The following is a 27,500-nucleotide window of genomic DNA, read 5'->3' on the forward strand; positions in this document are numbered from 1 at the left end:
AAAAAAAAAAAAAAAAAAAAGAGTGAAACTCTGTCTCAAAAAAAAAAAAAAAGAAAATGCTGCGTGATCACATAACATCACTCCTCTTTCCTATGCCTTTGCTCCTACGTTGACACTCGAAATGACATTTCTGTATTCCAATTACCTTTTAAAATGCCTCTGCAAGATAAGGTATTTAAAGTTTCTTTTCTTTCTTTCTCTGGGCCTCATTTTCCCCATCAGTAAAGTGAAGCTATTGGATTCATGAACTCTGAGGTCCCTCTCAGCTTTGGAGAGCCCTTGACTAACAGGAAGTCTATTTGGCAACTGCAGTCAACCCCTCACTTCCCCTTACACTGTTACGAAGGACAGGCAGTATCCTGGGCTGATTTCCCCAGGACCAAGCTGTCCTCACCCATAGTAGCTGAAACACGTTGGAACCACACCCTCCCATCCATGGCTTAAGGTGGGCAGGAGGCAGAGGCCCCACAGAAGTCAGAAACCAGGCTCAAGCAACAGGTTCTCAAAGGTACACAGGAGCAGAGAGGACCCAGGAGTTATTGGGAAAACTGCTGATTGGTCCCCGGCTACTTGACCTCCAAATCCCGGCATCTTGAGCCAGCCTTCATCCCATCAGAGAAGCAGGCATCTGAGCAGATGTAATTAGCAGGGTATGAAAGTACTTCCTAAGGCAGCAGGTATCACCACACTCTTAGTAAATCCCTGGGACTCCAGCACAGTTCCCCATGCCCCACCCCAGCTCCATTCAGGCACCCACCTGTTGAGGAAGAAGGCGGTGAAGGCACACCAATGGAGGTGAGGAAGAGGACAGAGAACATTTCACTCCCCCAACCCAAATTCAATCCTTGAGAATCATCTGCCCTCTGGTGGCCAAAGGGAGACACATTGCCTGGTATCACCTCTAATAAAAGCAGGGAAAATAGAGAGGAAGCAGTTGGTGGTTGGTGTTCCAGCAGTCTCACCCTGGTCCACACTCTCGTCTCAATAGACTCCATCTCCTCCATGCTTGTCACTGTAGCTCTAACCCCTGCCTCATCCCTTTGCCCTTTGGCTCTGACCCTTACCCTACCTATCCTTTTCTCTTCCTTACTAGCTTTGCAAAGGCTGTGGAGCTTGTCTCCCTGCCGTGATTCCCTCCAACCTACTGCACCAGACATGTCGGAATAATCTTCCCAAAGTCCAGCTCCAATAACGTCTCTGCTCTGCTAGAAAGCTATCACCAGCTTCCTAATGGGTTATAGGCAGGGCTGGCTTCATGGCCCCAGGACCCGTGCACTCACACAGAGCCCTGAGCTCAGAAGAGCCCTGAACTCAGGAGGGCCCTGAGCTTGGATTAATGCTCTGCTGTCACCATCTTGAAAAAATAAAATTTTTTAGACTAAATCATGCTCTATCGCCCAGGCTGGAGTGCAGTAGTGCAATCTCAGCTAACTGCAACCTCCACCTCCCGGGTTCAAGTGATTCTCATGCCTCAGCCTCCCCAGTAGCTGGGATTACAGGTGCCCACCACTACACCTGGATAATTTTTTGAATTTTTAGTAGAGACAGGGTTTCACCACGTTGGCCATGCTGGTCTTGAACTCCCAATCTCAAGTGATCCACCTTCCTCGGCCTCCCAAATTGCTGGGATTATAGGTGTGAGCCACCATGCCTGGCCCACCATCTTGAAATTTTTGACCAAAGCAACCTTGCATTTCCATTTTGCACTGTGCCCCACAAGTTATGTAGCTGGTCCTGGCTGTAGGAAAAGCCTTTAGCCTGCATTCAAAACTTTGCTCAATACCGCCTCACATTACCTTGCAATAACCTCTCCAACTATCACTGATCACACTTCTCCCTAAATCCCACCCTGCTGCCAAGCTCTCTGACTTCCATGCCTTTGTTCAAACTGATAGAGGATTGCCCATCACCTACCTCAGCTTCCAGAACCACTTCAAGATCCAGTTCAAATCTCGCCTACTCAAATTCAGGAACCCTCCTAGTTCTCCCCAAAGAAGAATTATTGCCACACATTTACCCTCTCTCTAAATCTGCAGACGTATTCATTCATTCAGCAAATCCTTATTGGGCACCTACTATGTGCAAAAGCCTATTATTTTAGGCTTTTCAGGTAGATTGGTGAACAAAATGAAGATCTCTGCCCTTGGGGAACTTACTTTTCATTCTGAGGAAGACACAACAAACAAAAGAGTCAGTATTAAGTGGCATCAGAAAAAAACAGAGCCAGCTAATGGGGGTCAGGATTACAGGAGTGAGGGGTAGAAGACAAACTACAGTATTGAGGGGGTTCGTGAAGTCCTCGCTGAGAAGGTGACGCTTGAGTAAAAACTTGAAGGAGGCCAGGCGCAGTGGCTCATGCCTGTAATCCCAGCACTTTGAGAGGCCAGGGCGGACAGATCACCTGAGGTTGGAAGTTCGAGACCAGCCTGACCAACATGGAGAAACCCTGTCTCTACTAAAAATACAAAACTTAGCTGGGCATGGTGATGCATGCCTGTGGTCCCAGCTACTCGGGAGGCTGAGGCAGGAGAATTGCTTGAACCTGGGAGGTGGAGGTTGCAGTGATCTGAGATCGTGCCACTATTCTCCAGCCTGGTCAATAAGAGCAAAACTCCATCTCAAAAGAAAAAAAAAAAGAAAAGAAAAAAAAAACTTGAAGGAGGCCAGGCGGTGACTCACACCTGTAATCCCAGCACTCTGGGAGGCTGAGAAAAAAAAAGCCTTGAAGGAAGTGAGGACGTGAGCTGGTTACACATCCAGGGGAAGAGCAACCAGGCAGAGGAGCATACCTGGCCTGTTTGAAGAGCAAGGGGCCAATGAGCCTGGAGTAGAGTGAGTGAGGAGGTGTGTGGCCATGGGAACCAGGCCTAGTGGGCTACCGCTGTGGTTTTTCCTGGGAGCGGGATGAGTTGCCACCAGAGTAACATGATCTAACTGGCTGCTGGGCTGAGAACAGAGTGAAAGGCCATGACAAAAGCAGACCCAGGCGACCAGCAAGGAGGCTTTTACAATTCAAGGGAGAGATGCCAGTGGCTTGGGGCCAGGCAGCAGCAGTGGAAGTACTGAGAAGTGATCGGATTTGGGACATATTCGAAGGGTACAGCCAATGTGCTTTCGGATGGGTTGGGGTTATGAGAGAGAGAGGAGTGAAATGGACGATTCCAGGCTTTCCCACCTGAACAAATGAAAACAAAACATACACAGAAAGTAAAACTGCTGAGAGGTGGTGGCATTCAGTGGGCCCTTCGGGCAACAGACTTTCCATTCTAGAACCACGACCCGATGTGTCCATCACCTTGCCGCCCTGGTACTGGTGAACACTGCTGTGACTCAGTTGAAGCCTTGATTGGCCACGTTTTGGTTCTACGCCAAAGTTGAGCAGGTTCCTCCAAATCCTCCTGAGATCCCTAGAGTTATCCGGGGCCAGAAAAATAAAAGTCAATAGAGCCCAAACTGGTAGCTTCAAAGAGCTCACAGTCAAGGAGGCTGCGCTGAATGTTTCAGAGGCCACTGGGGTGTGGACGTGGTTTTATGTCACAGAGATCAGAGGCAAGTGTGGTATCATTGGCTACAGTGTTTGAAGATTCATCTTTAACATTTATGTTTGATTTATGATTTAAAAAAAATTTTTTTAAAATTAATAGATAAAGACGGGGTTTCACCATATTTATCAGGCTGGTCTTGAACTCCCGACCTCAGATGATTCGCCCGCCTTGGCCTCCAAAGTGCTTGGATTACAGGCGTGAGCCACTAACTACGTCCGGCCTGATTTATGATTTGAATGTTCTTCATATGTGATCAGACTACTATCTGAATAAAATGTATCAAAAATTTTTAATTTAAAAATATTTTTAAGGCCGGGCGCGGTGGCTCACGCCTGTAGTCCCAGCACTTTGGGAGGCCGAGGCGGGTGGATCATGAGGTCAAGAGATCGAGACCATCCTGGTCAACATGGTGAAACCCCGTCTCTACTAAAAATACAAAAAATTAGCTGGGCATGGTGGCGCGTGCCTGTAATCCCAGCTACTCAGGAGGCTGAGGCAGGAGAATTGCCTGAACCCAGGAGGCGGAGGTTGCGGTGAGCTGAGATTGCGCCATTGCACTCCAGCCTGGGTAACAAGAGCGAAACTCCGACTCAAAAAAAATATATATATATATATATTTAAAAAAAAATTTTTTTATTATACTTTAAGTTCTGGGGTACATGTGCAGGTTTGTTACATAGGTATACACGTGCCATGGTGGTGGTTTGCTGCATCCATCGCTCTGTCATCTACCTTAGGCACTTCTAATGCCATCCCTCCTCAATCTCCCCACCCCTAGCCCCCCACTCCCAAAAATATTTTAAAATTTAAAATATTTTATTAAATTTAAAATTAAGGCTGGACCCGGCATGGTGACTCATGCCTATAACATCCACACTTTCAGAGGCTTTCAGAGGCTGAGGCAGGTGGTGAATTGCTTGAGCGGGCCTGGCACAATGGTTGACGCCTGTAATCCCAGCACTTGGGGAGGTTGGGGTGGGTGGATCACCTGAGGTCAGGAGTTCGACACCAGCCTGGCCAACATGGTGAAACCCCATCTCTACTAAAAATACAAAAATTAGCTGGACATGGTGGCGCATGCAAGTAGTCCCAGCTACTCAGGAAGATGAGGCAGGAGAATCGCTTCAAGCAGCTTCACCCAAGGAGGCGGAGGTTGCAGGGCGCCGAGATCGCACCACTGCACTCCAGCCTGGGTGCACCCCAAGACGCCTGGCTAATTTTTTGTATTTCAGTAGAGACAGGGTTTCACCATGCTGCCCAGTCTGGTTGTGAACTCTCGACCTCAGGTGGTCCATCCACCTTGACCTCCCAAAATGCTCGGATTACAAGTGTGAGCCTCTAAATATAAATAAATAAATACATAAACAAATAAATAAATAAATAAATGCCAGGTGTGATGGCTCATGCCTGAAATCCCAGCACTTTGGGTGGCCAAAGTTGGTGGAGGGGATCTCCTGAGTCCAGGAGTTCGAGACCAGCCTGGGCAACACAGGGAGACCCTATCTCTACAAAAAATAAAAAAATTAGCCAGGCATAGTGGCACAGCTGTAGTCCCAGTTACTCGGGAGGCTGAGGTGGGAGGATTACTTGAGCCCAGGAGGTTGAGGTTGCAGTGAGCTATGATCACACTTCTGTACTCCAGCCTGGGCAACAGAGTGAGAGCCCCTTTTTCCTTGTTTTTCTTTCTTTTTCTTTTTTTTTTTTGAGACAGAGTCTTGGTCTTTGACCCAGGCTGGAGTGCAGTAACACCATCTCGATTCACTGGGACCTCTGCCACCCGGGTTCAAGTGACTCTCCTGCCTCAGCCTCCTGAGTAGGTGGCATTACAGGCACCTGCCACCATGCCCAGCTAATTTTTCTATATTTAGTAGAGGCAGGGTTTCACCATGTAGGCCAGGCTGGTCTCAAGCTCCTGACCTCAGGTGATCTGCCTGTCTCGGCCTCTGAAAGTGCTGGGATTACAGGCTTGAGCCACCACACCCATCCGGATCTGCTCCTTTACTAGTTCTGGAATGGCAGGCAAATCACTGTGTTCATCTCACTGTACCTCAGTTTCCTCACCTGTATAATGGGTGCAGTGTGAGGTGGTCTGTGATAAAACCAGGATAGGTGTCCTGTCCGTACCCCATAGTTTCTAACACAGTGCCTGCCTATGAGGTCCTTCATGGATGTTTGTGGGATCTGAGCATTGCAGGGTGGTCACCCCATCCCTCATCACCCACCTGGTGCTCCTGCTTCCTCTGCCCACCCCCACCAGACGTGGCGCTGGAAGAGATCCAAGCCATTGACGTCAATGTTGGGAACCCAAAGCCCAGCTTCTCTTCATTGTTTTTTTTTTTTTTTTTTTTTTTTTTTTGAGAGGAATTTTGCTCTTGTTGCCCAGGCTGGAGCGCAGTGGCGCGATCTCAGCTCTCTGCAACCTCCACCTCCCGGGTTCAAGTGATTCTCCTGCCTCAGCCTCTCAAGCAGCTGGGATTATAGGCATTCGCCACTACGGCCTAGCTAATTTTGTATTTTTAGTAGAGATGGGGTTATTCCATGTTTGTCGGGCTGGTATCGAACTCCCGACCTCAAGTGATATGTCCGCCTCAGCCTTCCAAAATGCTGGGATTACAGGTGTGAGTCACAGCACCCAGCCTCCTCTTCCTTCTTTGGAGGCTGGTACATATGTCCTGAGAATGAGGGTGTTCCCTCTAGGGGAGAAAGAGACTGAGCAGATTTGGTGTCATGAAGGCTCTGGGCTGAGACCTGACTCCAGGGAGGTGGGAAGGCAGACACCCCGGGAGGTGTTGCAGCCCTTCCTTTGTCACTGCACCTGCAAGCAGCCTCAGCAGGTTACCGCCTCCCCCAAGAGACTCTGGTGGCAGAGAGTCCCCAAGCCCAACAGAGACCCTCTCCCATCCCAGCCCCCATCTTCTACCATACCTCAGGGGTGTACAGGATTTTACAGTTTACAAAGGGCCCCACATGCAGAATCTCATTTGAGCCACACAGCAGCCCAGCTGCGTGTGGGGTGGAGGTGGGGGTAACTGCCGCATTTTCTGCAGAGAAACAGGAAGCACAGATTGGAGGAGCATCTGTTAGAAAGCCTCAGGCCCTGGACCAGACCGGCTCCACCACTGGGGTGCCGGCAGGGGCCCAGCCTGTGTCCTCCGTTCCCATTCACACTCCCACATGCTCCGGTTCCTCTTCAAGGAGGGCAGGAGTGACTGTTCCCTGGTCTCAGCCTGGCTTTGCACACAAGAGAGGATTACCAGCACTGTGATATAAGAAGACATATATGTTGGCTGGGCGCAGTGGCTCACGCTTGTAATCCCAGCACTTTGGGAGGCTGAGGCGGTGGATCACTTGAGGTCAGGAGTTTGAGACCAGCCTGGCCAACATGGTGAAACCCTGTCTCTACTAAAAAGACAAAAAGTTAGCTGGGTGTGGTGGTGTGCACCTTAATTGCAGCTATTTGGGAGGCTGAGGCAGGAGAATTGCTTGAACCCTGGAGGCAGCGGTTGCAGTGAGCTGAGATCACGCCATTGCACTCCAGCTGGGTGACAAGAGTGAGACTGTGTCTCAAAAAAAAAAAAAAAAAAAAAAAAAGACATATGCATCTGGTCTTCATCCTGGTTTCTGGCCCAGAACTAAAACTCTTAAAATTTCCTGAGTGATGGGGAAAGAGGAACATCTTTTGTTATTCATAATAAGTCTCTTTTCATCACCTCTGAGTTCATGCTAATGAGCTGACTCTTGGAGGATGGGGCTGGTAGCCAGAGGAAACAATCACGCGATTAGGGGATTGCAACTTTCATCCCTCCCCCAGACCTCCAGGCAGGGCAGAGAGGCTGGAGATTGAGCCAATCACCAGTGGCCAATGATTTGAGCAATTGTGCCTAATGAAGCCTCGATGAAAACCCTAAATAATGGGGTTTGGGGCCGGGCGTGGTGGCTCAAGCCTGTAATCCCAGCACTTTGGGAGGCCAAGGCGGGTGGATCACGAGGTCAAGAGATCGAGACCATCCTGGTCAACATGGTGAAACCCCGTCTCTACTAAAAATACAAAAAAAAATTAGCTGGGCATGGTGGCGCGTGCCTGTAATCCCAGCTACTCAGGAGGCTGAGGCAGAATTGCCTGAACCCAGGAGGCGGAGGTTGCGGTGAGCCAAGATCGCGCCATTGCACTCCAGCCTGGGTAACATGAGAAAACCCCCGCCTCAAAAAAAAAAAAAAAAAAAAAAAAATGGGGTTTGGGAAGCTTCTAAGTGAGTGACAGCACCCACATGCCAGGAGGGTGGCTCACTCCAACTCCACTGGGACAGAAGCTCCTGTGTTTGGGACCTGTCTGAACCTCGCCCTCATCACCTGTTTGTCTATAACCTAAGTAACATCCTTTATAAACCAGTAAATCTAAGTAAATGTTTCCCTGATTTTTTTTCTTTTTTTTTTTTTTTGAGACGGAGTCTTGCTCTTGTTGCCCAGGTTGGAGTGCGATGGCGTGATCTCAGCTCACTGCAACCTCCACCTCCAGGGTTCAAGTGATCCTCCTGCCTCAGCCTCTTGAGTAGCTGGGACTACAGGTGGCTGCCACCACGCCCAGCTGATTTTTTTGTATTTTTAGTAGAGATGGGGTTTCACCATATTGGCCAGGCTGGTGGTCTCAAACTACTGACCTTGGGATCCACCTACCTTGGCCTCCCAAAGTGCTGGGATTACAGGCGTGAGGCACCTCGCCCGGCCCTGATTTTTTATTTTTTTTTTGAGATAGGGTCTTGCTCTGTCACCCCAGTGGCGTGATCTCTGCTCACTACAACCTCTGCCTCCTGGATTCAAGCGATTCTCCTCCCTCAGCTTCCCGAGTAGCTGAGATTACAGGCACCTGCCACCATGACTAACAATACAGTAATTGTTGTATTTTTAGTATAGACAGGGTTTCGCCATGTTGGCCAAGCTGGTCTCGAACTCCTGACCTCAAGTGATCTACCTGCCTCAGCCTCCCACAGTGCTGAATTACAGGCATGAGCCACTGCACCAGGCCTGCTTCCCTGATTTTTTTGAGATATTATAGCAAATTATCAAAGCTAAGGAGGGGGTTGTGGGAAACTTCCAAATTTGGGCTGGTCAGATGTACAGGTGACAACCTGGGACTAGATCTGGCATCTAAAGCAGAGGCAGTCTGCTGGGACTGAGCCCTTAACCTGCGGGGTCTGTGCTAACTCCAGGTAGTGTCAGAACTGAATGTCAAGACAGCTGGCTGGTGTCTAGAGAGTTGGAGAATTGGTGTGGGAGACCCCTCCCCACTAACACTGGTGTCAGAAGTATTGGGAATGTAGAAAGTTTTTCCTTGTTAGGGATCCAGAAAAACCTCTCACACCTGGGTCCCCAGGAAGGCAGCTGGGAGGGCAGGAGGCGCTGGCTTCAGAGAGCCAGGGAGGACTGGGAAGTGCGGAACGGGTGTGTGGCTCAGCAGTCAGGGGCAGCAGCATCCTCTTCCCCAACCTCTTCACCCAAACGCATGGCTGGGCCTCAGCACCACATGAAGGTGCCACCACCAGCTCTGAGAGCCACTGGCATTCGTGCAGAGCTTCCCTGGTGTTGCGCCAGGATGCAGGACTGGGGTGAGGGGCTCCAAGCCAGTGTGGAGTAGGAAAGCCCTGGGCAGTCATCAGTGAGGTCCTTCTAGCCTGGGCTAAAGTCCCATCCCCAGTCCCACTTTCTCCAACTCTTCCTTGGAATTCCAGAGGTGCCACACACACCTGCTAGCCACACACATCCACGAAGTCCCCAGGGTCCTGGCTGAGGCTGGGCAGACCCCTACCGGCCACAATGTGGGGATGAAGTCACCTACCCACAGTCACTGTGCTGAGAACCACACTCCAGGGACCAGCATGCACTAGAAAAATGTCACACAGGAATACACACTCAGAGGGCACTCGAGAAACATTTATTGAGCACCTACTATGTGCCAGGCCCTAGGCAGGACACTTGGAAAACAAAGTCAATACAACCTGGTCCCTGCCCAGGAGCTCACAGTCTAGAGGGCTAAGCCATTAATCATGGAACAGCAAAGGTGCATTTAGCTTCACAATTTTACAACAAACTTTTACATACATTTTCTCAAGTGTAAACACCCAGCAACACAGTCGTGTGGTTTTAAAAGCACACTGGCATAAATGTAAACACAAGTCACAGGATTGAAAAGGATGGGTGAAAACCATTTGCAATATTTGTGCTTGCAGAACCAAATTTTTAGCATTATTTCTTCCTATCAGGTAGGATACAAGTTTTGCCAATCTTCGGGTAACCGTGTTTGAGACATGGGAGTTCTGTGGCCTGCCTGCCATCACGCAGTGGGGAAGCCACCCTAGGTACAAGGTGTCCTGAAGCCCTGGCCACTGCCTTCTGCCCACCATACCTCACCGTCTTTTAATCTCCCCTGGACAAAGACCCTGTACATTTTTTTTTTTTTTTTTTGAGACAAAATTTGAGACAGATCTGTGAGCATGCAGCACACACTGCCCAGGCCCAGGCTGGAGTGCAATGGCAAGATCTTGGCTTACTGCAACCTCCACCCTCCAGGTTCAAGCGATTCTCCTGCCTCATGCTCCCAAGAAGCTGGGATTACAGATGATTGCCACCACACCCAGCTAATTCTTTGTATTTTTAGTAGAGGTGGGGTTTCACTATGTTGGCCAGGCTGGTCTGGAACTCCAGACCTCAGGTGATCAGCCCACCTCAGCCTCCCAAAGTGCTGGGATTACAGACAGGACCCAGCACACCTGGCTGACCCTATACATTTTTTGGCTCCTGCTGAGCTTGTCAGATGGGGAGAAGGGACCATGTCCCAGGAGCCCACCAAGCTGTGAGATCCCTCATGGGTACATGGCTGGCCCATGGCAACACCCTATCAGGTGAGCATGCAGCACACACTGCCCAGGCCCGGACCCTGCTTGCCTGAGATGAAATCCCTGGTCAATCTCAAATCTGGTAGTGTTGGCGAGGTGTGGCAGCTCACACCTGTAATGCCAGCACTGTGGGAGGCTGAGGCAGGAGGATCACTTGAGGTCAGGGTTCGAGACCAGCCTGGCCAACATGGTGTGTCTCCACCAAAAAAAATACAAAAATTAGATGGTCATGGTGGCGGGCACTTGTAACCTCAGCTACTCGGGAGGCTGAGGCAGGAGAATCACTTGAATCGGGAGGCCAACATGGCGAAACCCCATCTTTACTAAAAATACCAACGATTAGTTGACATCGCACCACTGCATTCCAGCCTGGGCGACAGTGCGAGGCTCCATCTCTAAATAAATAAATTTGGCAGTGTCAGTATCCTACAGGAATAGCTACCCTCCAAATCTCACCTGTGCCCCCACTTCTCCTACATGCACATTTGTCCACAGGTGCCGAGATGCACGGTCTCGCTTCCCACACCTGCCAAAGTGGCCTCCTTGTGGCCCAGGGAATGGGGGAATCCAGCAAACATTTGGGTTTAATTAAGCCAAGGGGTGGGTGGATGATGTTGGATAGCTGAGGGTGCAGGCCTGCAAGGCTGTACAAGGCAGGGCTGAGTTTAGGACCCCTGTGCTCCCTTCCCTGTCACGCGGAAAGGGAGGAGAGGCATCTTCCCACCTTTGGTGGGAGGCTCGCTACCACCATTTCACTTTAGAAAGCTCAAGATAATTCCCAGCTTCCTGGGTGTGAGCACCCCTGGGCTTGCACAGTGGCCTCTTTTGGACAGAGGCCTACCAGGTGAGCCAGAAGGTACAATGTTCAAGAAAATTGCTTCTGACCCCATTTCCAGAGCAGAGAGGAGGGGAGGGGGTGAGACGCCTGCAGGTGACTGATAGCACAAGTCAGCCCTTGTTCCCCCGCCCCGGAGAAGTCTGCCCCAGCGCTGTCCCACCTTCGGGGGAGGTGGCTCCCTGGCTTCCCCCAGGATCACCTTCCAGCCCCCCTGCTCCTCAAGGTTGCTCTAGGTGGCCAGGTATCCTGCTAGCAAACCCCTTCCCCCAATGATGGCCCAGACGGAACTCTTAATAAAAAAAAATAATTTATTGTCAACAAAGGTGATATATACAACAGGAAAACAGATGAAAAAGAGAATGGGAATGAATGGGGCACCCAGCCAGGCAGCCTCAGGCCTCTGCAGGGTTGGGACAGGAAGAGGTAATGGAGGCTTCCTGGTTTAGGAGCCTGAACAAGTGGGGAGGGGAAGCGTCCCCCGAGGTAGTGGGACTCAGTTCAAACCCCCTTATAACCACTCTTGTGTAAGGCACTGTGCCAAGGGAGAATGGTGGGGAGGCGGGGGAGGGTGTCACGGGGGACAGAGAGAGGTGGGGGTCAGCGAAGGACTGGGGTAGGTGTTCTCCACAGGCCCAGTGCCCTACTGCACGACAGCCTCAGCCACCCTCGCCGACCTCGGGCCTGGCCAGGAGCAGACACTTTCCAGTGCCTCAAAATAACAATGGATGCTGCCCAGCCCCCTCCTGCCCTGGTACCTGTTTCTACTCTCTCCACCAGGTGGCTGAGCTGGGCAGCTCTGAGTTATAAGCCACAGGGGGACACTGCTGCCTCCTCCCTCCCTCCCTCCCTCCCCTCCCCAGGAAAGCAAGAATCTACACCCCATTCCCTTTCTCTGGCTTCCCCGCCACAGTAGTGCTGGATTCCGACAGAACTGTGGGCCAGTCTGGGGTGTCACCTGCTCCCACACGCTTGGTGCCCTGGGGGTGCCTGGACCAGTCTTGCAGGAGGCTGACCGCCGGGGGCTCCTCCATCCGCACGCGGATAACCTGGAGATCCAGTGTCCCGCGGAGCCCCGAAGGAGGAGCTGGGCAGGGATGAGAGCAGAGAGCAGAGTCAGGACGCCCCCAGACACCCCACCATGAGGATGCTCCCTGGAAGCTCTGCAAACTGTATCCCCATTTCCAGGGCTTTATGTCCACAGCCCAGTGCTTAGCATGAGGGGAAGTCTAAGGATGGCAGGGAGCTCCACTCCTGGCTGATCGAAGACTGCTGCCAGCCAGAAAATGAGGCTCACAGCCTCCCTAGGCACGAGCCAGATGAAGCTAGGCAGCCTTCCTCCTGTGTGTATTTTGGCACAGGGACGCCTGGTGCTGTGTGCCTCTCCCCCAACTCTTACCTGCAGCCAATTCCATTTCATCTCAAGCTTACTGGGCATCCTAGCTTAACGGGTACTGTCTGAGTAGGGCAGAAGAGCAGGGGTGGGAACACCCAGAAGCAGTCTAAGGCATAGCTGTGCCCACCAAAGAGCTCATGAGGGACTACACACGGCAGAGAAAAGTGCCCTGGTGAGTGCCCAGCTCCACACTGCAGCTTCTGCCAGGGTCTTTATCTGCTAAGCATCAACACCTACATCACCAGGATCTGGCACCCGCCTTAGCATTATGGAGAAGCCACTCCTAATGAGCAAAGCTGGGCCTCGAGACAAAGAAAAGAGGGCTGCTGTGGGTAGCGTGCAGCCACAAAAAACGAGCATACAACAGGGATATGTGCAAAAGTTACATTACACTGGGGCCAGGAATAGTGGCTTACACTTGTAATCCCAGCACTTTGGGAGACCAAACTGAGCAGATCACTTGAAGTCAGGAGTTCGAGATCAGCCTGGCTAACCTGGAGAAACCCTGTCTCTACTAAAATACAAAGAAATTAGATGGGCGTGGTGGTGCACATCTCTAATCCCAGCTACTCAGGTGGCTGAGGCAGAAGAATCACGTGAACCCAGGAGGCTGAGGTTGCAGTGAGCCAAGATCACACCACTGCACTCCAGCCTGGGCGACAGTGCAAGACTCCGTCACACACACATAAAAAAGTTACATTACATTTAAAGGCAAAAACAGAAAATGGTGATTGCAACTACTGCCCCGACTATATTGGGAAGGACTCATGTGTGTTCCTTTTCTATCCTGTTTTTAGAGACACGATTACTTAAAACATGGCAGAGAAAACAGGTACAATTTTGCTGTGCAATGTGCTGGAATTAAAAATGACTTAGTGGTTGCCACCGAATTTTTATCACCTACCAAATTCTATTCTGTGTTCCCAGAAGCCGGTTTGTTTCTCTGACAAACTATAACCTCCCTAAAGGACCCCTGAATCCCACTTGTTCATTAATTCAGCAATAGTTTATTGAGTAACTGTGACATGCCCAATGCTCTTCAGATTGCCAGGGGTACAGCGGTGAATGGAGCTGCCTCAGTGGCCTTCTGGGACTTCACGTTCTAGTCATCAAAGCCAATAAATCGGATAAACAAATAAAAAATGCAGTATGTTATATATGGCCAGACACAAAGATGAAAAGTACTCCACGGAAAGGAGAGAGGATAGCAGAGAGCTGACAGGGGACCAGAGACACAGAGGCAGTGAGGGGTCAGCTAAAGACAGGTGGGGAAACAGCATTTTCAGCAGAGGGAAGAACAAATGTGGGCGCCCTAGTGGAGCACACTGGCTGTTGCAGGAACAGCAAGGCCAGTGCCCGTACAGGGAACGGAGTGTCCGGGGAGAGGTCAGGAGCCTGGGAGGAGGCTCACTGGTCACCAGGAGGGCTGTTGAGTAGGGGAGTGACTGGATCTAACTTGTGTTCTCAGCAAGGACACTATGGCTGCTACAGGAGGGCAGAGCATAGCTGGCAAAGCTCAGAAGCCAGGAGACCTAGCTTAGGTTTGTTTCAGGAACGAGGAGAGAGCCAGCCTGGAGTAGGGTAGCAGCAGTGGATGTGGTGACAGCAGCGTGAGCTCTGAACTTGTTTTGGAAGATTGGGTGCTGGACTGATGCTGGGTTGTAGAGAGAAAGAAGAGGGTGACTATATGGGTGTGGCCACAGCAAATGAAGGCTGGGGCTGTTTACTGGGAAAGGGAAAATCATCGAGGCTAGGGGTGGGGTGCATTGGGGAGACCGGGGGTTCAGTTTCAATGTGCTGAGTTTGACATTTTTTTTGAGAAAGAGTCTCTCTCTGTCGCCAAGCTGGAATGCAGTGGCGTGATGTTTGACATCTTTTAGACAACCATGTAGAGGTGCCACCTGGGCAACTGGAAAAGAGGATGGAACCAGGAAGGAGGGGCCCAAAGTGGGTGTTACGAGCACACAAGGCATTGAAAGCTGTGAATCTGGGTGAGACCTCCCAGGGAGCAAGGTCTGACAATGGCCCATGGCTGGGAATATTTAAGCACTTATTCATTCACCAAACACATAAGCCGGGCCTACTCTGTGCCAGGCACTGTTTTGGCTCCTGGCAACATCACAGTGTAGGACTCAAAAACCCTAACCTGCAGGCCTTTATATTCTAGAAAGGGAAAGGCAGACAACGATATGACGTGTTTCCAACTCTGGGAGCTGAGGATGAGCAGCAAGAGAAACTGAGAAGGAGCAGCTAGTGAGAGAAGAGGAAACCAGGCGAGTAGCTGCCTCAAGAGCCAAGGGAAGAAAGTTGTCTCTAGGAAGGAGTGAGTGATGGGTCCACTGTAACCGCTAGATCAGAAAGAGAAAGACCAGGCCGGGCGCGGTGGCTCAAGCCTGTAATCCCAGCACTTTGGGAGGCCGAGGCGGGTGGATCACGAGGTCAAGAGATCGAGACCATCCTGGTCAACATGGTGAAACCCCATCTCTACTAAAAATACAAAACATTAGCTGGGTATGGTGGTGCGTGCCTGTAATCCCAGCTACTGAGGAGGTTGAGGCAGGAGAATTGCCTGAACCCAGGAGGCGGAGGTTGTGGTGAGCCGAGATCGCGCCATTGCACTCCAGCCTGGGTAACAAGAGTGAAACTCCATCTCAAAAAAAAAAAAAAAAAAAAAAGAAAGAGAAAGACCAGCTGGGTGCAGTGGCTCATGCCTATAATCCCAGCACTTTGGGAAGCCAAGGCAGGTGGATCACCTGAGGTCAGGACTTCAGAGCAGCCTGGCCAACATGGTGAAACCCCATCTCTACTAAAAATACAAAATTAGCTGGGTGTGGTGGCACATGCCTGTAATCTCAGCTACTCAGGAGGCTGAGGCAGGAGAATCATTTGAACCAGGGAGGCAGAGGTTGCAGTGAGCCAATATTGCACCACTGCATTCCAGCCTGGACAACAGAGTGACACTCAAAAACCAAAGAAAACACCCGTATGAAGCTCACACTCACGCACACACATGCTCACTCTCTCACTCTGCTTTCTCCTTGGTCCAGCCTGGAAACACAGGATCTGGCCGAGGTATCCTAAGCCAGATCCTTAGGTCCTACTCAAACTAAATACCAGTGAGACAGAGAGGCTCCTCTTTCCGTTACTTATCAGCAGGTCATTGTGGCCCATCCCTTCTCCTGGCCTGGACACACTCCCCATCCTCTTCCGGCATGGTCCTTGGAGGGTTCTAGAGTCTTCCCAGACCACCTCACATTGATATCCATCAGCTCAGCTAACCTGATCACAGTGGCCTTTTCCAACTGTGAAATCCATAATTTTTACAACTCTAATTTTTTTTTAAAGTAGCAGGATCTTTAAATGAAGTCTTCAGAGAACTTCAATATGTACATAATACAGAAAGTAGACACATTCTGGTGGAAGCGTCACAGGTTTCTGTGAAATCTGCCCAAGCTTTTGGTTCGCGAGACCATCTGAAACCACAGGTCCAGAGCCTCTGCTCTGCAAAGAACTGCCATGAGGGCCTCCTGGTTTTTAAAGATTTACTGCCTTCAGCCTATAAACTGGAGCCTATAAACTCAGTGGACACACTGAGCTTTGGGGGACAAAGGCTGTCTCACTCATGCCATCTCCCAGGGTGCTTCCCCCGGGCACAGGCTCCAGGAACACTTGTGCACCACTCAGGTCTTTTGCGGTTTCCCAGGCCTCTCCAACCTCCACAAATGCTGCCACCGCTTGACAACACCCTACAATCAACTCCGTCTCTCTCAGATCACTCAAGCAGCCGGCTGAAGCCCCCTTCCACTCAGACTTTGCCCATTCACCCCAAAGAAATCTAAAAGCTCAGGGATTCTCTTCTCATCTACTCACCACTCCAGATAGGTGGAGTCTGCACACAGGGTACACCAGGATTCTAAATGAAGGCTCCCGTTTGAGAATGAAACCAGAAGACCCATTAGACAGTGGAAGAGGTCAGCCATTTAGAGCAGGGATCCACCGGAGAGAACCAGGAGCCTCGGGACACGCTCAAGTTCAAGTGGAACACATGGTCTCAGGGAGCCAGGACTGGAATGTGACTCAAGCTGAAACTTGAGACGTTAAAACTGTGATCTATATGAAGGGGTGAGGCCTGCCTTGAGATCAGAAAAAGGCGGACCCAAATAATAGATAAAAGCAGCTACAGACGGACACGCACGACGGGTCTGAGGCCTGCCTTGAGATCAGAAAAAGGGGGACCCAAATAATAGAAAAAAGCAACGACACACACACACACGCGCACACACACACACACACAGACACACACACAGACACACACACACACAAAATGGTCTAGCTCTGTCAGGTCTGAGGCCTGCCTTGAGATCAGAAAAAGGGAGACCCAAATAACAGATAAAAGCAACTACAGATACACAGACACACACACACAGATAAAAGCAACTACAGACACACAGACACACACACACAGATAAAAGCAACTACAGACACACACACGCACGAACACAACTGTCTAGCTCTGTTGCCCAGGCTGGAGTACAGTGGTATAATCTGACTGGGGTACAATCAGAATTTACTTAAACTCCTGGGCTCAAGTGATCCTCTTGCCTTAGTCAGGACTTCTAAAACTTTCTATAGAGATGGAGTCTCCTTATGTTGCCCAGATTGGTCTGGAACTCCTAGCCTCAGGCAATCTTCCCACCATGTGACCTAAAGTGCTGGGATAATAAGTGTGTGCTACTGTGCCTAGCCAAGGCTTTTTTCTTTATGCAAAAAAGCACACCTGTCATCCCAGAACTTTGGGAGGCCTACTTGAACCCAGGAGTTCAAGACCAGCTTGTGCAACATAGGGAAAACCTGTCTCTACAAAAAATTTGAAAATTAGTCTGGCATGGAGAGGCACACCTGTGGTCCTAGCTACTCAGGAAGCTCTGGCAGGGGGATTGCTTGAGCCTGGGAATTTAAGGCTGCAGTGACCTATGATGGTACCACTGCACTCCAGCCTGGGCAGAGATCCTGTCTCAAAAAACGAAAAGAGCACACCTGCTTTTTGAGAGCCCTACGCTCAGGAGAACCTCCAGCCATCCTGTTGGCCATCACTCTATGGCTCTAATTCCAAACACACATTTCAGACAAGCTGGTACAACCGTGCACTCCTGACCCATTCACTTCTTCAAGAAGCATTTCCTGAGTGCCTGTAAACTATGCTTAGCATGGAGAGGTGAACAGAGGACCTAGGCTCAGTCTCTGCCTGCTGGACTACATTCTAGTCTCATCCTAATTCTGCTTGTTGGGTCACATGAGTGTGGTTGGCAGAAAGATGCCCCTCACCCCCCACCAGATGTTCATGTCCTAATCCCTGGAACCTGTGAGTTGAGTGTTTTGTTACATGGCAAAGGGCAATGAAGGCTACAGATGAAATTAAGGTTGCTCATCAGCAGGCTAAAAGAGAGATGATCCTGAACTGAGTGAGCCCAATATAATCATGAGGGTCTTTGAATGGGGAAGAGGCAGATGAGCCGGAACCAGGGCGGTATCTGAGAAACACTGACTGGTCACTGCTGGCTTTCAAGATGCAAGGCCACAAGCCAAGACATGCAGGCAGCCTCTAGGAGATGGGCAAGGCAAGAAAGTAGATTTTCCCCTAGAGCTTCCAGGAAGAAACACAGCCCTGCCAACACCTTGATTTTAGCTCAGTGAGACCCATTTTGGACCTGTGACTTCCAGAACTGTAAAATAATGTGTGTTATGTTTTGTTTTTAGGGAGGGTCTTGCTCAGTCGTCCAGGCTGGAATGCAGTGGCGTGATTGTAGCTCACTGCAGCCTTGAACTCCTGGGTCAAACAATCCTCCTGTCTCAGCCTCCCAAGTGGCTGGGATTACAGGCACAAGCCATGTGTGTTGTTTTAAGCCATTATGTTTGTGTGATTTGTTACAGCAGCAAACAGGAAACTGACATAAGGATCACGAAGAAGAAGAAACCATTTCTTTGACAAATGGTTTTCCCATTTGGAAAAAGGAATGGACATTTGCCCTTCTATACAAGCTATTTTTGTAAGGACCAAATAAACTGTATACTGTAAACTTCTTTTGGAGACAGAGTCTCACTCTGTCACCCAGGCTGAAGTGCAGTGGTGTGGATCTTGGGTCACTGCAACCTCTACCTCCCGGGTTTAAGCAATTTTCCTGCCTCAGCCTCCTGAGTAGCTGGGATTACAGGTGCCTGCCACCGTGCCCGGCTAATTTTTATATTTTCAGTAGAGATGGGGTTCACCATGTTGGCTAGGCTGGTCTCAAACTCCTGACCTCAGGTGATCTGCCTCCCTTGTCCTCCCAAAGTGCTAGGATTACAGGTATGAGCAACACTGCCTGGCCTTATATGTACGCTTCTTTTTTCTCTTTTTTTTGAGACGGAGTCTTGCTCTATTGCCCAGGCTGGAGTTGCGATCTCGGCTCACTGCAACCTCTGACTCCCAATGGGTTCAAGTGATTCTTCTGCCTCAACCTCCTGAGAGCTGGGACTACAGGCGCGTGCCGCCACACTGGACTATTTTTTTTTTTTTTTTGAGACGGAGTTTCGCTCTTGTTGCCCAGGCTGGAATGCAGTGGTGTGATCTCGGCTCACCGCAACCTCCGCCTCCTAGGTTCAGGCAATTCTCCTGCCTCAGCCTCCTGAGTAGCTGGGATTACAGGCATGCGCCACCATGCCCAGCTGATTTTTTGTATTTTTAGTAGAGACGGGGTTTCACTGTGTTGACCAGGATGGTCTCGATCTCTTGACCTCGTGATCCACCCGCCTCGGCCTTCCAAAGTGCTGGGATTACAGCCAGGAACCACCCCACGCCCAGCCCGTATGTAAGCTTCTTAAACGTAGTAGGGCACTGAACACCACAAGCACTTACTGCTATTACCAGGCAATTTACTGAGCTGGTGTCCCCTGGAGGTATCTGTCCACTGTTCATCCCATCTGTTCTCTGGACATTTAAGTGAACTGCTAAGTAGCCCCATTTGGGCCTCTGCTCCACCAGGGCACCTCTCAGACTCTAGCTAGAACAATTCTATGTGTGGAAATCAGCTTCTGGGAAACACTGGCCTACCCTGACCCAATGACCAATTCCAGAAAACTCCTAAGGAACACTAAGAAAAGCTCAGCTGGCTGGGTGCGGTGGCTCACACCTGTAATCCTAGCACGTTAGGAGGCTGAATTGCCTGAGCTCAGGAATTGAAGACCAGCCTGGGCAACATGGCGAAGCTGTCTCTACTAAAAATACCAAAAATTACTCAGGCGTGGTGGCATGCACTAATCCCAGCTACTGAGGAGGCCAAGGCAGGAGAATTGCTTGAACCTGGAATTGGAAGTTGCAGTGAAACCAGATCACAACACTGCATTCCAGCCTGGGCAACAGAGCAAGACTGCCTCAAAAAATAAAAAAAAATAGGCCAGGCACAGTGGTTCACGCCTGTAATCCCAGCATTTTGGGAGGCCAAGGTGGGTGGATTTGGCCAACATGGCCAAACCCCATCTCTACTAAAAATATAAAAATTAGCCAGGCGTGGTGGCACCTGCCTGTAATCCCAGCTACTTGGGAGGCTGAGGCAGGAGAATCGCTTCAACCCTGGAGGCAGAGGTTGCAGCGGGCTGAGATTGTGCCACTATACACCAGCCTGGGTGACAGAGCAAGACGCTATCTCAAAAAACAAACAAAAATAATTTTTTTTTTTTTTTTTTTTTTTGGGGGATGGAGTTTCGCTCTTGTTACCCAGGCTGGAGTGCAATGGTGCGATCTCGGCTCACCGCAACCTCCGCCTCCTGGGTTCAGGCAATTCTCCTGTCTCAGCCTCCTGAGTAGCTGGGATTACAGGCACGCGCTACCATGCCCAGCTAATTTTTTGTATTTTTAGTAGAGACGGGGTTTCACCGTGTTGACCAGGATGGTCTCGATCTCTTGACCTTGTGATCCACCCGCCTCGGCCTCCCAAAGTGCTGGGATTACAGGCTTGAGCCACCGCGCCCGGCCCATTTTTTTTTTTTAAAAAAGAAAAACTCAACTCTCAAGTCAGCCTCCTTCATCATTCAGATCCCCCTGCCTCTGGCCCCGTGTCCCAGGAAACCTGAGCACCACCCACCCTATGCTGGGCTCTGCCACAGAGCAGCCCTGCCGAGGCCCAGCCCAGGGGCGCTGCCTGCAAAGTCCCTGCCGTGCCTCTCGCTGCAGAGGGCTTACCTGGAGAGAGGCTCTCTGCCCGGGGAAGGCCTCCCTCTGCCGCTTCCCCATCTTTGGGTGGGTCCTTGCTGTCTGGGCCCCTGAGCTGGGTGTGGGAGAAGAGCTGCAGGACAAAGCCAGCGGGGAAGCTGCCGTCAGTGAAGTGTCGGACCTCTGCTGGTGCCGCGAAAGTCTCCGTGGGCGAGTCTGGCGATGGAGGCTCTGGAAGGCAGGATGGGATGGAACTGTGAGTGAAGATGCTTCAGGGGAGCTGCAGGCGTCCAGTGCCCAGGCCCTGCTCCATCCTCACTGATGTGGATCTCTGCGGAGCTCTGCAATCAGAGCCCATACCTCCCCTGGGCCCCCCCTTCACCTGGGTCAGGGTCCAGGTTTTTGGTCATAGGTCTGCCTCTTTTCTTCCTGACTGGCTCTTCCCCTGGGGGCTCCTTCCATCTCTGACCACGTGGCTTCTTATTTCCTGGCTCTGTGGCAGGGACAGCTGCGAAAAGAAAAGACCTCATACCTTCTTTAAGAGGCCATCCCCCAACCCTGCCACCCCAGGGCTCCCAAAGATTCCTGCCCAGAACACAGGATCTGTGCTCCACCCTGTCCCCAAACCCCCACCTCTACTCCACTGGGGCTCACTGGCTTCCCCGTTAACTAACCAGGAAGCTCGAGGGGGCGAAGTCCCCTGGGACGGCTCCTTTTAGGGAGAGATGGGTTATCCTCAGAGTCGAGGAGCACGACGATTTCAGCTGGCACTCTGGCAGGGTCTGGGTTGGAGTCTGGGTCTGGATGGGCATCCTGGCCTGAGTCTGCAGGGGGCAAGGGCACAGTGAGCTTCTAGTGTCCCAACAAGTCCAACTTCTCCCTTCACCCACCCCAGGCCCAACTACCTGAGTGGGGTGGGGATGGCTGCTCAGCTCTGACGTCTTGCAGGAGGGCTACTCCTTCACTCCAGGCCTCCAGGATGTTGCTCTTCTCGGAAGGGCTCAGGTCCAGGGTGTGAGGATGCTGCTCCAAGATGTGCGAGCGCGCCGTGTCGGCCGAGGGTGCCCGGATCTCAGCTCCACACACCATGCACAGCGCCCGCCCGCTGCCTCCAGGGCTGCTGCCCACCAGGAATTCCTGCTCCCAAGACACCTGTTGCTTGGGCTCCTCACAGCTATCACTGCCTGCCTCCAGCGGGCTGGGTCTAGGTGGCGGGGTCTTCTCCTGTTGGGTCACTGCGAGGGGAGATGTGGACGGTATTATCACTAAAGGTGCCCGCCACCAACAATACTTGGCATGGCTCCAGACTCAGAGATTTGAGTGGGATGGAGGAGGAGAGCATTTCTGTCCAAACTGTTTTGCTTCCTTCCCCTGGAGTCCACGAGGCACACATCACACTAAACACAGCTGATGTGCCCAGGATCCCACTCCCCTCGCCTAGTCTTGGGCCTTAGGACTACACACACTATTCCAACAAGCACGTTCTTGCTGGTCTCCAGGATTTGCACATCTGTCCAGACCACCCTAACTGAGCTGGGCAACACCATCCCTGAGAAGCCTTCCAGGACCCCACTCTTAACAATAGATCTCATCCAAATCTGACTTCTACGCTTTGTGAGAAAAGTAAATTTTTTTAATTTAAAAATTTTATTTATTTGAGACAGAGTCCCACTTTGTCACTCAGGCTGGAGTACAATGGTGCAGTCTCAGCTCATTGCAGCCTTGACTTCCTGGGTTCAAACGATCCTCCTTCCTCAGCCCCCACAAAGCAGCTGGAACTGTGGGTGAGCACCACCATGCCTAATAATTTTTTTTGTTTTGTGTTTTTAAGAAATGGTCTGGTCTCACTTTGTTGCCCAGGCTGGAGAACAGTGGTGCTATCACAGCTCACTGCTGTCTCTAACTCCTGGGCTGAAGGGACCCTCTGGTCTCAGCCACCTGAGTAGCTAGGACTACAGATGCACACTATCACGCCTATCTAATTAAAAAAAATTTTTTTTGGCTGGGCACAGTGGCTAACACCTATAATCCCAGCACTTTGGGAGGCCGAGGAGGGTGGATCATGAGGTCACGAGATCAAGACTAGCCTGGCTAACATGGTGAAACCCCGTCTCTACTAAAAAAAAATTAGTCAGGCATGGTGGCAAGTGCCTGTAGTCCCAGCTACTCTGGAAGCTGAGGCAGGAGAAGTGTTTGAACCTGGGAGGCGGAGGCTGCAGTGAGCCGAGATGGGATCTTGTTACGTTGCCCATAGCAACAGGCTGGTCTTGAAGTGGGCTCAAGCAATCCTCCTGCCTTAGCCTCCCAAGGTGCGGGGATAACAGGCACGAGCCACCATGCCCGGCCCAGAACAGTGTATTTTATCATCTTACTAAGGACCACCCCGTCCCCTCAGAACCCTCCCCTCTCAGTGCTCACACATTTACGGCTGCAGTCTCACTCCTGTTATGATACCTGCTCTTTGTGCAGACAGACCATAAGCTCTCACAGGGCATGAGCCCTTTCCACTTCAGCAAAGGTAGCCTTAGAACTGCATCAGCCTGGAGGCTCAGTGCTTTTACGAAGTGCCCATGATCCCTCACAGCTGCATCTCTCTCCTACCTTCCAGAGAGGATGGGACAAAATTAAAACACCTGGGGGCTGCATGGAAGAGGTGGCATTAGAAATGAATAGAAGCCTCAGCTTGCATGCATACAAGAGGTGGTGGCTGAAATAGAGACGAGATATGTTTTATACCCATCTCTCACGTGACCATGGGCAGAAAACCTGACCTGTCAGTTGCCATCAGCTTTCTTCCCTACTAGTTCTCCCAAACAGCTCTCATCCAAGTCAGCAGTGCTAAACCCAGCCATCAGTTTTTCAGCTTCATCCTCTGCCAACCACTTCTTCCATCTTGATTTGCATCACTTGCGTCCAGGGCATGACCTTTTGTTGGTTCTTCTTTTACTTCCCTGGCACTCCTTCTAAGTCACGTGTGCTGGTTCTTCCTCAGCTCTTCTCAATATTCCCTCCCTCCCTCCGGGTTGTTGCTGAAGAACTACCTTCCCATCTAGACCATCCCATTCCCCTTATGCAGCATTTCCAACCCAGCACACATCGCCACCTGACACCTGTCTGGGGGATGTTCGCTGCCTGTCTCCTCACCACACCATAGAATCCAGGACCACACAGATTTCTGATGTTTCGCACCTGGATTTCCAGCACCAAGAACAGTACCTGGCATGTAGTGGCATTTAGTAATGTGTGAGGACGGACTGACTTGGTCTCCAACCTGCCATCACTGGAGTTTCCCAGGACTCAGTCCTTGGACATTTTTTTTTTTTTTTTTTTTTTTTTTGAGCTGGAATCTTGTCTCTGTCACCCAGGCTGGAGTGCAGTGGCTCAATCTTGGCTCAATGCAACCTCCACCTCCCAGGTTCAAGTGATTCTCCTGCCTCAGCCTTCTGAGTAGGTGGGATTACAGGCACGCACCACCATGTCTGGCTAGGCTGGTCTCAAACTCCTGACCTCAGGTGATCCACTCACCTAGGCCTCCCAAAGTGCTGGGATTACAGGCGTAAGCCATTGCACCCGGCCTTCAGTCCTTGGACACTTGTGTCTACTTCCTTCTGATGCCACTGCCTGCCTGGTGGCAATTTCCATTGACACCACCACCAGCCAGATACTCCCAGGAAATCTAGGCTTCTGTATCTGACTGTTTAGTGACCCCTCCACTTGAATATGTCATAAATAGGCATCTCAAACTTAATCATATTCAAGCGTTCACTTCCAATCTCCCATGAGTACTGCAACCTTCCCCATCTCAGAAAATAGGAAGGCTGTTTCTCCAGTTGCTCAGGCCAAAAACCTTGAATCCAATCTCTCTTCCTCTCTCCACTGAAATCTTTCCAGAAGCGTGTGCTGCCAGACCTTTGCACTTGCTACTTGGCCTGAAATGCTCTTCCTCCAGGTATCTGCAAAGTTGGCCATCCTCACTTCCTTCGGGTCTGTGCTCAAAATTCACCTTATTAGAGAAGCCTTTCTGAACCACTCGATATATCACATTAAATACCCATTGCCCCTTTTTCTCCTTGTCCTGCTGTAGTGATCTCTGAACCACTTATTGCCACCTAACATCCTATACAGGAACCTATGTATCTGTCTTTAGCCATTGGCATATACATGTTCTTCAAGAACAAGGTTTCGGCTGCTCTGTTGACTGCCACTGCTGCTTCCCAGCCTAAAACAGCAGCCTGAGCAGCCTAAAGTAGATACCCAGTGAATACTGGTTGAATGAATTCACCTGTCTATTCCCACCCTAACAGTGGGCATAAGGCAATCTTTGCAGAGAGGATTAACTGAGACAGCCTCTAACAATGCCCAGTGAACACTCAACAAATATTAGCAGAAATAGGAAAATAACCTAACTAAATGCTCCGAGAAGGGAGGTGATCTTTATTTCCCTCATTAATTTTATAACCCTTCCAGTTCCAAAAAGGGTGAGAGGCAGTGCAGACAGACAGCATTAGGTTGGGCTGAAATTTAAAGAATGGCGTTGGGGCTTTCAACCTGTTTTGGGTACTATCCCCACTAAGAAAAGTGGGACTGGAGAATGGAAAGATATTTGCATTTTCATGCATATTAAGTTTTTCCCACAAAGATGGCTCTTGGTTTTCTGACGGTCTGCAAGCTCCTGAGGACTAAAGAAATCGGTGAAGGGGGAGGGGACAGCGAACGTTCTCAGATTGTTCCTCCCATCCCCTCCCAAAGCGAATCTCACTCTGGCACTGCACTGCTTTCCCAAACGAGGTGTTGTATGCAGTCCCATGCAGCCCTTCTCTCCAGAACCTGACACCTGTGGCTCGTGCAAGTGGAAGGCCCGGGAATGGGATGAAGCGGGGTGCTGGGCAGGAAAGCGTCGTGCTTGGAGAGTCCTTAAATTCTATTGGAGGTCGGCAGCGGCGCGCGCCTCCGGCCTCGGGCCTAGAGGCCTCGCCGCCCCTCAGCCTAGAACACAGCCGGGCCGTGGTGCTGGCCTCCGCCTCCCGGGCGGTAAGACGGCGGCCACCCAGGACCTCTGGGGATCCGGCCTCCGGTGCTGGGCCCGGGAGAGGGGGCGCTCGGGCACCGGAAGATCCGGAGCGTGCGGGGCGTGGATCGGTGTCTCCAGACCCTGGACGGGGGGAGGGGGAGGGGAGGGAGGGGGAATTCGAGGAGGCCTGAGCTTCCAAACCAAGGTGGGGGAGGTGCACGAGCGCGCCCTGGACCCTCGACCGAGAGGGGAGGCTGCGCCTCAGGCTGGAGGGGGTGAGAAGGTGGCCGGGTCTCAGACCCCGACTGGGGAAGGCCGGTCCCGCACCGTGACGCGGAAGTGGGGTCCCCTCCATCCTCACCTCTGAGCATCGGCTCAGGCCGCGGAATTACGGCCACCACCATGGCCTCCTCCTCGTCCTCCCCTTCCTCACATTTGAGCGTCACCTCAAAGCAGTCGAGTGCGGCGCCCTCGGCCTTTACGGCCATGGTGCGGCCGTGGGCGAAAGCGGTGGCCGGAGGACTGGCGCGCAGGCTTCGGCGCGCAGCCGGCGGCCGCCTCAAGCCTCCCGCCCGGAACAGCGTCTGGCCCGCCGCCCGCCCCGCGCAGCCCCCTCCCCGCCACTCGCCGGCCGGGCTTGCGACCGGCGCGTCCGGGCCTCCCCGAGACCTCGGCGCGTCGGGAGCCCGGGCGGGGAGGGCTCAATCCGGGGCCCCTGCCCCCTGCCGCTCCCTTTTATGGAGGCTCATTGTCAGCTCCCGCCCGGCCAGCCCGCCGCGGGCCCGCCCCCGGCCCCGCGCGGCCAATCGCGCGCGGCCCCGCCCCGGGCACGCGGCCCCGTTAGAATCCCTGGACCCGGGAGGCGGCGGGAAGGGCCGAGCGGACCCGGGGCCGCCCAGTGCGCGGAGTCTGAGGGGCGCCAAGATTCCCCCAGCGCGGGCGCCTGAGTCGGCCGGCCGAGCCCGGGAGTCACTCCCCGTTGAGAAGCCGGTTGGGCGTTTCTGCTGGCATGGAGAGCGCTACCAGGTGCCGCCGGCTTTTGAAGGGGCTTCGCTTTTGCCTTTCCGTGGACAAGCCTTTCTCCGCCAGCAGATGCCCCGCGCAGGAAGAGAGCGGGTGGGGGAGTGGAAAGGGCCTGGGCTTGGAAGCGTGGAGACCGAATTCCTTCTCAGTGCCAGCTCCGTGGCTGTGGGCACATTATCTGTTTTGTTAGACCAGCTCATCCTTTCTTTCAAAAACCATTTTGGACCCTCTGGGAAGGCAAAGAAGAGGAGCGGAGTGGACTGTGGGCGGATGCAGACCACCCTGGATGGGTATGAGTTCCATTTTTTAAACGTGAGCCCAGAGATTTTGTGACCCTCTCCAAGGACACACAGCAATCCCTTGAGAGCCCCAAGACCAGAGTTTAGTTGCTGTGAAATTGCTGAGTGATAACCATACTCTGGGTGAGCTTTTACTTCTGTGACATAGAATGTGCATCTCCCTCTTCTATAGCAGCCCTCATGAGATTTCAGCTCAGAAAATGCAAAATGTCTGACACTGAAAATCCATCTTCAAATGTGGTTGTATCAGACCCGATGTAGTATTCAGAAACGTGTAGTAGGATGGGGGTGGGAGAAGAGGTGTGAACTAGGC

The 27,500-nt window shown here is 51.6% G+C and overlaps 1 protein-coding gene across 1 annotated transcript; it reads right to left on the reverse strand.

Annotated features, from left to right (window-relative positions):
• Positions 1-11,561: 11,561 nt before the first annotated feature.
• SPINDOC (spindlin interactor and repressor of chromatin binding) lies at positions 11,562-26,655 on the reverse strand. Its single transcript, XM_032283039.1, has 6 exons — positions 26,227-26,655; positions 21,760-22,089; positions 21,529-21,678; positions 21,237-21,362; positions 20,885-21,085; positions 11,562-12,357 (listed from the first exon to the last, which is right to left on the reverse strand). Exons 1-6 carry the CDS (start codon positions 26,351-26,353, stop codon positions 12,146-12,148), a joined length of 1,146 nt encoding a protein of 381 aa, XP_032138930.1. The 5' UTR covers positions 26,354-26,655; the 3' UTR covers positions 11,562-12,145.
• Positions 26,656-27,500: the final 845 nt, after the last annotated feature.

Source organism: Sapajus apella, unplaced genomic scaffold (genome assembly GCF_009761245.1).
Source record: "Sapajus apella isolate SASKATOON/1434 unplaced genomic scaffold, GSC_monkey_1.0 scaffold14, whole genome shotgun sequence".
Lineage (NCBI taxonomy): Eukaryota > Metazoa > Chordata > Mammalia > Primates > Cebidae > Sapajus > Sapajus apella.

Excerpts from the sequence above, each read along its gene's own strand:
- SPINDOC (XM_032283039.1), bottom strand. The coding sequence starts at position 26,353 with ATGGCCGTAAAGGCCGAGGGCGCCGCACTCGACTGCTTTGAGGTGACG. Across the intron at positions 22,090-26,226 it reads GCCTGAGCCGATGCTCAGAG|TGACCCAACAGGAGAAGACC; the intron begins GTGAGGATGGAG and ends CTCCCCTCGCAG. Across the intron at positions 21,363-21,528 it reads TCGCCCCCTCGAGCTTCCTG|CTGTCCCTGCCACAGAGCCA; the intron begins GTTAGTTAACGG and ends TTCTTTTCGCAG.